Source organism: Solanum verrucosum, unplaced genomic scaffold, assembly GCF_900185275.1.
Source record: "Solanum verrucosum unplaced genomic scaffold, falcon-dt-bn FXZP01000217.1, whole genome shotgun sequence".
In the NCBI taxonomy this organism is placed as follows: Eukaryota; Viridiplantae; Streptophyta; class Magnoliopsida; order Solanales; family Solanaceae; genus Solanum; species Solanum verrucosum.
The window spans coordinates 1,279,005-1,290,077 of NW_026020032.1; the positions used below are offsets into that span (position 1 = coordinate 1,279,005).

The window sequence follows — 11,073 nt, forward strand, 5'->3', positions numbered from 1 at the left end:
TTGAATGGTACAACAGATGCATGGAATCTCTTTAGTTAGGAATATGAATAGCTAACTTCATTAAATCTATATATATTGTAATCTATTATCATTTCTTTACTTTTTATCCTCTCAACATAGTTCTCGATATTTCTTGTATTTTTTTTTCTTTAATATATATCTTTTTCTTTAATATATATCTTTTTCTTGATTTGTTTTTGCTAATTATTAATTCTTATATATTTTTCTTCTGTTTCAGATTTTTACCTTATGATTTTGAATTCTTCACTTCTCATTCACATCATCAGGTAAGTAATACGTACGATATTCGTTTTCACAAAAGTATAATGTAATTTGTAGGGTTTTAGTAGTATAAATGATATAGACTTTAGATTCATACAAAATTATTATTCCTTTGAGTGGATACTTTTTTGAAGATGTACACCCAATATTTTTAAATAAGATATTTTAAATATTTCAACTATTTATATCAAGTTCCTTATTCGTGAGTATAGATCGATATATTATATTCCGTAGTATGATTATATTTAAATAATTTAATTAATATTTTCCTGTTACATTTACATATGAAAGGACTTATAATCTTGAATCAAACAAAGAAAGTTGTACGTGCAATTCGATTTTTATATATCGATTAAATTTTCTAATGTCACTAATTATTAACTATCTCTATCACAAATAAACACTATTTTTCAAGTGTATCCCATGAAATTGACAATGATACATTATCCACCTTAAAGAAACATATGTTGATCAATATTTGTACAACATGAAATACAACCTTTATTCGGCAATAATTTCTTGATATGCATGTGTCTATAAAAAGGAGGTTACAGTTTCTTACAAAAAATACAAACTTTAAGATGTGTGAAACACTTGCAAACATAATCAACATTACTTATGTCACATATAAACTATTTGTTGTTGAAATATTAAAAAAAATAAGGGAAGTGTTGTACTAAGTATAAGATATATTAGAACTATATAAGAAAAATATCACATATACCGATTCAATTGATTGTGTATAACTACAAACAATTATACTTCTCTTTCAAAATTTAGTTACTCAATATTATTTGCAAGTTTTAGTAGCATCTATATCATTTAATTTTTTTGTACTAATTAACACATGACACACGTGCAACGCACGTGCCTAGAGACTAGTATTCAATATGGATATGAATAAGTATATAGTCAAGCCTTTGCATCATAATTGCTTTGTACTTGTATTAATAAAAATAGTTGATATATGATAAATTAGTCAATTCATATACTCAATTCTATTAAACAAAGATATCTTATATCTATGTTAGTGAGAAGTTTCAATAAGAAAAATATTCTTCAAAAGATGTAGTTTAGTTCAAAGGTGTCTATTAAATCGAACTGACGTAGAATTAGATCATATTGACTCGATTTCTATCCATACCATACCGGCCCACACAAAGGAAGCAAGGTTCAGATGAGTTATCTAATAAACTAGATTCATACAAGTTCATTTGAGAATATAAATATATCCGATAAAGTCCCATCGAATATAAAACATATTGATCGAGTCGTCTCGATCCAATCCAGTAAAATCCAACCCCGCACAAACCTAAACAAATCCGTTAACCCAACCCAATTAGAACCCGTCTCTTCAACTAAATAACCAATCCGATCCCCAAACCAATCGAGTTTAATTCTCCTAAACCATATCGGTCCGAACCGACCCGATCCGACCCCCTGAGTTGAACCTAGTAAAAAAGATGGATCTAAGTCCGACCCACATTTTGTTTCCAAGAAACGGTCGGGGCTCCGGTCTAAAGATGCAAATTTTCTCCAGTAAACACGCAGCTGCCTCCTCCGCCGCTCGCTTCTTCTTCTTCCTTCTCCCTGTATTTCTTCTTCTGATGTGCGTACTGTTGCCAACAAAATTCAATTACCCATTTTAGGTAACTGCGCCTTCAGTTTCAGGTACCAATTTTCTCTTCAATTTCCCAAAAAACCCATTTAGATTTTCCCCCATTTTCATCTTCTTCACATTCATGTATTGCATATGCTATTTCTCTTCTACAGAATGACCCTTTATGTTAGAGCTTCTAAATTCATCATACCCAAATCAAATCTCAATCATTTCAGCTTTTTCGTATTTTCTTCTCTTAAAAGATTGATTTTTTATTCATCTTTACATCAGTTTCAATGCCCATCTGAGATAAAAATCAATAATATTACAAGGAATGGTAATAATAATGGTGGCAATGGCATGCGGGAAAATCCCTTTTCAGATTCTGATATTCAGAGATTAATTTTGAATAAGATTGAAGAAAGGGGTTGGGTTACTGGGGAGGAATTTTGGGTTGTTCCAGATTGTTTTCATTCTTTAATTTATGATTCTGATTTGTTGGTTAAGATTCTTAGCTCAATTCGTTGTCGACCGAGGGTTGCATTGAGATTGTTTAGGTGGGCTGAAGGGCAAAAGGGGTTTAAGTATTCAGAGTTTTCGTTTTGTACCATTCTTGATATTTTGATACAGAATGGTTGGGTAAAGTCTGCTTATTGGGTGGTAGAAAGGGTGATTAGTAGTAATATGCATAAAGTTGTTGATTTATTGGTTGATGGGTATTTGAATTTGAAGGTTTCTGTTGAGATACTTAATCTTTTTTTAAGGATATACACGAAGAACGCAAATGTGGAGCTATGCTTGTTAGTTTTCGAGAAAATGCTGAGGAATGAGATGTTGCCTGATGTGAAGAATTGTAATAGGATTCTAAGGAACTTAAGGGATAGGAATTTAGTTACCAAGGCGAGAGAAGTGTATAAGATGATGGGTGAGTTTGGGATAATGTCTACTATTATTACTTATAATACAATGTTGGATTTGTTTTGTAGAGAAGGTGAAGTAGAACAGGCTTTGGATCTTTTATCAGAAATGGAGAGAAGGGAGTGCTATCCGAATGATGTTACATACAATATCTTGATTAATGGGTTATCAAAGAAAGGGGAATTTAACCATGCTAGAGGTTTGATTGGAGAGATGTTGAATAAAGGACTGAAGGTTTCAGCTCATACATATAATCCTTTAATTTATGGTTACTGTGTAAAGGGAATGGTTGTGGAGGCATTGAGTCTCGGAGAAGAGATGGAAGTAAGAGGAGCTTCACCTACTGTCTCAACATATAATACATTTATTTATGCTCTTTGCCGGCAGGGGCAAGCTAGTGAAGCAAGATACTGGTTTTCTGTCATGTTGAAGAAGAATTTGGTGCCGGACATAATGTCATATAACACTTTGATTTACGGATATTGTCGGTTGGGGGATATTAATGAGGCCTTTTCCTTGTTACATGATTTAAGGATCAGGGGACTTTTTCCTACAGTGATCACCTACAATACAATTATGGATGGACTCTGTAAAAAAGGTAATTTAGAGGATGCTAAGCAGATGAAAGAGGAAATGATGAGACACGGTATCTCTCCTGATGTATTTACTTATACTATTCTGGTTCATGGTTCCTGCAAGGCAGGAAATTTACCAATGACAAAAGAACTATTTGATGAGATGTTACAGAGGGGTTTGGAGCCTGACTGCATTGCTTACACAACTCGAATAGCAGGTGTACTGAGCCTGGGTGACATATTGAACGCATGCAAACTACAAGAGGAAATGTCAACAAAGGGATTCCCACCAAATATAATAATCTACAATGTATTTGTGGATGGTATTGCGAAGCTGGGTAATCTTGAAGAAGCAACTGAGTTGTTACAGAAGATGGTTGGGGATGGCCTTATGCCTGACCACGTAACATATACCAGTATAATTCATGCCTACCTCACATTTGGGAACCTTAAGAAAGCCAGAGAGTTGTTTGATGAGATGATAAGTAAAGACATAGTTCCAACAGTTGTAACATACACAGTGCTGATTCATGCGCATGCCGGTAAAGGGAGGCTTGAACTTGCACATATGTATTTTTCAGAGATGCAACAGAAGAGCATTCTGCCAAATGTGATTACCTTCAATACTCTGATAAATGGCCTTTGCAAGTACAGAAGAATAAACGAGGCTTACAGTTTCTTTGCTGAGATGAAAGCAAGGGGAATTATCCCTAATAAATATACCTACACCATTTTGATAAATGAGAACTGTGATTTGGGTAACTGGCAAGAGGTTTTGAGACTGTTCAAAGAAATGTTGGATAACGGAATCCAGCCTGATTCTTTTACATACAGTGCGATGTTGAAAAATCTCGGCAGAGATTATAAATCACATGCCATAGAATACCTTGACTTTATACTTTTCGGTGATGAAGGCGATGAAGGCACTGCCGAAGCAAAGAGTTGAAAAATCCCTGAATTGCCACTGGTATTCTTGGATGACTAGCTTTCTGTTCCTGGTCTTTGTTCTAAAGGCGCCACACCATGAGCTTGTCCATAATAGCTGCTGGTATGTGTCTGATATATGTGTTCATAACCACGTTATTATTTTTTATCATTGTTCTCCACCATGCATTTACAACTTTAATATAACTTTTATTAGGTGAGCAGATAGAGCTGGTCCATTTTTTATATGGACTTACTTCCTGTACTTGGGGTAAGATTGCGGAACCTACTTTGCCTTTCTCTTCAAATAAATGCATGGATCTCTGAATAAAATTTTCATTGTTGTCTCTCTCCTCTACTAAGTGGCTCTTCATTTTCCTTTTCTCATTTTTGTTCCCTGTGTTTCCTTTCCCAGAATTTTGACACAATTTCACATGCATACAAGCCTAATAATTGCTACATTTTCATGGATGAGTATCTGCTCTTAAACCTTCTTTTGAAGGAGATTAAAATAATGATGCTAGATATTGGAGGCAAGTAATTTCACTTTTTCTTGCGAAATTCACCTCATGTTTTGTTTTAACTTTGCAGGGCAAACACAAAAGTCTATGCAGTCTACCAGATAATACGAAATTCTTTTGCAGGTTAGTGGTATTTAATTTTAGTTGAGGGTCTCTAATTGTATAAAGTTCACTTTTTGGGTCTTCCCTCACATTTGTGTTCAGTTATAGTCTGTCTTCATGTTACAATTCTAGCTTTTGGAAACACTAAGATATCTGGTAGGACTTGCAAAAGTACTACAGTCAATCTGTTTAGGTAGCATCTATCCATGTTCGCTTTACCACTCTCTCTGGTTAAGTCGAACCATTTTATTAGCTTCAGGTCAACATTGTTGCTGTCTGTTTGGTGCAGAAAGTTGGGATTGACATGCAAGGTCTTGGTGCTCCTGAGATACTTCAAAATTTTCACTCCCATCCGAGATGCTAGGTGTATGAGAGTGATTTATGCCTTCTTCTGTCTCCTCTGTACATGGACATTCTTAAGACTGGTGACGTGCATTTTCTTGAAAAAGTACCCTTTGATTTTTAAGGAATTCTTGAAAAATTACTTTCAGTACTTGAGAAATTAATGAATTTTGAGAAACATTTTCCTGTATTCTACTCTATTTAAGGTTAATTTCCTGTTTAGTTCTAGTCCTAGCATGTAACTTTTGAGACCTATCTGACCAGATATCGGCAACTTGTCAGGTTAGTGGCACACGGAGCTGCTGTTCCTGAATATTTCTACGCAAATCTAAAGCAGTAAAGCAAAAGATGCCACTCTGGTTGGATCTCCATACAAATTCAGTTCCTTAAAGCATGCTAATAGGTACTTCTTGAAGCTATTTAAAGTCTAACGTTCTGCAGTACAGTTTCACCCTTTTTGTGGAGTGTGTGTTGGTTTTCATGCTTCCCACTAACTATTTCTATATGGATTTTTCAACTGCTGATAAATGCTAAACTTAATCCATTGCCTGATAGTGTTGGGAGCTGCTGTCCAAAATTCTAAGGATATGTTCTTACTCTTATTTTTTTTTATTTTTTTTTTCTATTTTCAAATGTTTCCTGTTGGCCAAACTAAGTAGATGTGTCCTCCACTACTTTAGCATTTATTGATTATTCTTGAATATTTAATCCCAAATTAGCATTTAGTTTCAAAGTTGTGCAAACTATCGTGGCACTAAACTTATGAGACATACAATGGAGCTGTGAAAAAAAGTGATAGTGCGTGAACTTAGGGACTCTGAATGAGTAACATATCCAGTTTAGATTTATGCCTGGTAGATCGACAATAGAGGCTATATTCTTGCTAAGAATATTCAAGAAATTTATCACTATAGGAAGAGAGGTTTACATGCTGTTTATTGATTAAAGCATATGATAGTGTACCAAGAAATATCCTTTTGTGGTTGTTGAAGATACTTATTCATATTAAATTTATAAATGTCATAAATGATATGTATGAAGGACAGAAGGAGCAATCACTGGTATAAGAACAATAGTAGGGACGCAAAGAGTTCCCATAACAGTGGGTTTACTCCAGAGACCGATATAGAACCCGCACATGTGCACTCTAATTTTGGATGAACTAACATAATACAAGATAAGGTCCCGTAATGTATGCTATTTGTTGAGGGCGCTTATGCTAATTGGCGAAACTAGTGAGGGTGTCAAAAAAAAACTTGAGTTAAAGATAAGCACTCTAGAGATTAATGATTTTAGGATAAGTAGAATTAAGACTAAGTGCCCATTTGGCTTAACTTAAAAAAAGTAGTAGTTTTTAAAAAGTCAATCTTCAGTAACTTTTAAGTTAAAAAATGAAAAGCAGGGGAGTACCTACTTTTAACTTTTAACTTTTTAAAGTCGTTTTAAACTTATTTTTAACTTTGTCAAACACTCCCAAAAGCTAAAAATGACTTAGAAGTAGGTTTGACGAACTTTTAAGCCAATCCAATCAGGCTCTAAATATATGCACTGCACGTTTGGCCAGCACAAGAAAAGTGAAGTTACAGTGAAATTCGACAAGATTGCTGTGCCTAAAATGCTTTTATTTTATAATAGGCTTGATGTTCCAGGAAAATGGTCTGATGGATAAAAATGTTACACAGAATCAAAATAGAATTGAAATGGAGAAGTGCTACTGGAATGTTATGTCATAAAAATGATACCTACCAAGGTGAAAGACAAGTTCTATAGAACATTATCAAGAAAATTTCCTGACAGAGCAAAACATATGCCCTGTATTTATCCAAAATAGCGAGAGATTGAGCTTTATCTATTTCGTTTTGTATTGGTTTGCTTGGAGCTGTATCTGTTCGTTCTGTTAGAGAACTAATCAATACAATGATACTGATCGAATTGATAAACTGAACTATTGCTACGTTTGGTAGTTAGTCATACTATTGCTATGATGGGTAATTAGGACTCAAAAGTACTGCTATTTCTGAGATTTCCCCAACATTGTAAGACCAATAATGTTCCCTGGAAGTGAATTAAGCCATTAAAGTCCAACGACAATTACTAGTCTACTACACCTCAGTCCTAAACAAGATGGAGTTGGCTATATGAATTCTCACTTCTTCATTTAAGCTCATTTCATATCATCATCATACTAAATAAAATAAAAGTTAAATATATAATAATAATGATAATAATATTAGAAGTTCTCCAACAAGTCTATAACTTATTCTCAACTAGTAACTATCACTTGCATGGTTCTTTTTCCTCCATTGTGCCCTATCTTTAGTTGAGGCACAATGGAGGAAAAAAATCCATGTAGGTGATAACTACTAGTTGAGGATAGACGCAAACTTGTGTCGCAAATATGTGGATTCAAAGATGGATGTGTGATTATACAAAGTTTAGAAAAGATAAAAGATGTCCACATTAGGGAGAAGACACAAGTAACACAAATTGAAGATAAAATGTGAGAAAGTTGTTGAGATGGTTTGGTCATATTGTACGTCGACCTCTAGGTGTACCGGTTCATAAGTGGGAAACCAAGGTGAGTGAAAGTGCTAAAGGGGACTTAAAATTTAGAAGGAAATTGTCTTGAAAGCCCACTCTTGTGGAATCCATGCAGACTTGATGAAAAATGGAGCACAATGGAATATAAAAATCTGTATAGAATTCTACTCTAGGTCCAATATTTTCCAGAAATCCTTTAGTCCTCTCAAAGATTTATATTCCTAAAAAAATGTAAATTAATTTAATTTATATAACATGGATCAAAATAAGTTAAAATGGAGCGACATGGACAATGAGGATCCGTATGCATGATGAACCTAATTCCTGAACTGTTGCACTTATTGAGTAATAGCTTGGCTTACTCCTCATTGCCTGTTTTTCTAAAAGGATGAAGACACTTTTCTTGTTGGGTTAATAATCATAAATTACTGGGAGAGGGAATATTTCATACTTGCTTAATCCTCTTGGGGGAAAATAGGTTGAAAATGAGAAGAATTTGGAATACAAGCAATCTAACAATAGATGCACCTCTACTGTGAGTGTGATGAATGTTGGACTGGAGTGTTTAATTAATTTTTTATTAAGATTTCCTTATTTGGAATAACTATAGTTTTTACGTTGGGATGCTTTGGACTGACTTATATATGTCGTAATTGTATTTCTTCCTCTATATATGGTTAGTGTTCTCTCCCTAGTGACGGATATAGGTGATTCTTGTAGATGATATCACCGAGATCCTTCTGCCTTACTTAGACGAGAGGAAACAGGTATCCGATTATAAATGAACCCATAAATCATAAACTGTTGACACGTGTTTCTGGATAGTCTATAGTGAACTGGTATCTCTATGATTCAATTGGTCGGTTGAGCACTTTACCTTGTGTATGTTTTATACACCTTTCCTGCTTTCTCATAACTCCCCGCGCTCTAAAAGTATTTATGTACCTGTTGAGAACAGAACCCTGACATCTACACTGTTTTTTTTGGGTAACAGACCTTGTGTTGTGCCTGATATGTGAAAGGTCAAATGCAAGTTCTGAGATTGTAGACAGGAGCAGAGGCAAAAAAAAGGGTTATTTCCTATCCGCCTAACCCCTGGTGAGAAGAGTTATCGATACCTTTGCTGGTGGAGGTGGCAGGTCAGTGGAATAGTCGAGGTGTGCAAGCTGGCCTAGACAGAAATTCACCAAGAGCAAATACATTTGAGAGTTGAGACTGTGATAAGGGTATGTGAACTTCACTACACGAATGTGTATGAAATCTTGAATGGTGGATGTCGATGAGTTCATTGTAGAGATGCAGCACTATATAAGTCGCGAGGCAAAGTGTGAATTGCAGTTTGTGAAGTTCTCCAAGTTTTCATCAACCAAATCACCAAGTTTTTTTTATGTGTTTGTTAAATTCTTGTAATTGCATTTTTTTTACTTACTCAAAAGAGCTAAAGTTGATTCCTCTGAATGAAAAAGAACTACTTTATCAACATATTGTCTATATTGCTCACTGAAAGAAGAAACTCAATTCTTTTAGTAATTGATTAGTGTCAATGAAACTTGTAAATATTTCCCATTACTGAGAAAATCAACAACCAGCAAATTCAAATGTATTTGTCATTTGAAAAAAAATTACATGGAATAATACTCCCTCCGTCCATTATTGTTTGTCAGGTATACTAAAAATAGTTGTTCAAAATTAATTGTCAATTTAAACAATGAAGAAACAATTAGTCACTTTTTTCCAATTCTGCCCTTAATAATTACATAACTACTAGTTTCAAAAAGTAGTCATTTTAAAGTTACAAGACTATTTTAATGTGAAAAAAGTTGTTTTTACAGTTTTTCAAAAAGTACAAACCATTTTAATAATGATTGATAGTAGGGTTATATTAGTCAAATTGCACATTATATTAAATTTTTCTTAAGGATTGTGCATGATCTTTACCCTGACAAATAATAGTGGACGGAGGGAGTAGTAATTAGTAACTGATAATTTGAAAATTGAACTTATGAATAGAGGAGCTAACGAGGTTGTTAAATAATCTTTATGGATTCTGTCATTTTATTGATTTGGTCTAAGTAATGAGCTAATGAATCCCCTTTCTTGTTATTATTGAACCAACCAATCATATTTGTCGAAAGATTCATAATAATCAACTTTACGAAGATTCCATAAGGTTATAACTCGTGAAATGTACTTCATGAAATTAATGAATTTTAAACACCTGAATGTCTTTGAACTTGCCAATCAAATTTGTCATAAGATTCATAATGATCAACTTTACGAAGATCATAGCTTGTGAATTTTATCGTTCGTATTTGAATTAGTTAAGTTAATGAATTTCAAATCCCCAAATTTAAATTAGTCAGGTCAATAAATTTTTGACAACAACTATCCTTATGGTCAAAGCTTGGCATCCAAATAAATGTCTATTCCTTTTCTTGTTTTTCTATGAACTACATTGTTCAAACTCTTAAGTTAACAAAGGGAAGAATATTAATTGAAGCAAAGACAAGAACTTCTTAACTAGGGAATTCAGACCATCCCTCAAAGACTAAAAATACACCATGAGAATAACTTCTTCTGTCTCAAATTATTTGTCGTATTAAAAGTTCACGATAAAATTAATTATTTTTCGCATTTTATCCTTAATACGTAGTTATTATTTTTGAAAATGACAAACACCTCAATTTGAATTTGACATCGATAATATGAACAAGATATGTCTCCTCTATTTGAGTTTAGAGCACTGACAATATGAATAAGTTTATGTAAATGATGTTTACATTAAACCAATAAATATATATAGAATGTTTGCACATACTCATCATGCACTCATAGCTAATTAATATTTATTCTCATCTTATTAAATTATATAATTATAATAAATTCACATAATTTGATATAAATATCTAATATGTAAGTATTTAATTATTGCAAACTCACACCGACAAAGTTAGAAGTACTAACTCCAATATAAATAGTAATTGTAGTTTTCTTTTAATCATCTGATATATATTCAAAATTTACTTATTCGACTAATTTTAATTTTAATTCATAGTGAGTATTATTTTTAGAATAATTGCTCTTTTAGAAATGTTTTGGTTTATTTTCTTTATAAAATTATAAATGCACAATCAGACAAATATATCTGCAAAAATCAGCAAATAATTCCAAAAAAATTCTATTCCCAGAGTAAGTTCCAAAGTTATAGCGTCTCAGATTCTCAGTGATTAAATAAAGAAATAATTATGTTTTATCTTTTTTCATTAGC

The 11,073-nt window shown here is 33.3% G+C and overlaps 1 protein-coding gene and 1 long non-coding RNA gene across 3 annotated transcripts; both read left to right on the forward strand.

The window, feature by feature from the left end:
- The first annotated feature begins 1,912 nt into the window (after positions 1-1,912).
- Positions 1,913-4,444, forward strand: LOC125821455 (pentatricopeptide repeat-containing protein At1g22960, mitochondrial-like). Its single transcript, XM_049500868.1, has one exon. It carries the CDS (start codon positions 2,036-2,038, stop codon positions 4,319-4,321), a length of 2,286 nt encoding a protein of 761 aa, XP_049356825.1. The 5' UTR covers positions 1,913-2,035; the 3' UTR covers positions 4,322-4,444.
- Positions 4,445-4,531: 87 nt separating this feature from the next.
- On the forward strand, positions 4,532-5,318 carry LOC125821463 (uncharacterized). Of its 2 annotated transcripts, none has more exons than XR_007442593.1 (3): positions 4,532-4,570; positions 4,715-4,943; positions 5,212-5,318. It is a non-coding gene; the product is annotated as an uncharacterized LOC125821463 (long non-coding RNA). The 2 variants fall into 2 exon arrangements; XR_007442594.1 differs by having other exon boundaries at positions 4,891-4,943.
- The last annotated feature ends 5,755 nt before the right edge of the window (positions 5,319-11,073 follow it).

Coding starts and splice junctions, on each gene's coding strand:
- LOC125821455 (XM_049500868.1), top strand. CDS start 2,036: ATGCTATTTCTCTTCTACAGAATGACCCTTTATGTTAGAGCTTCTAAA.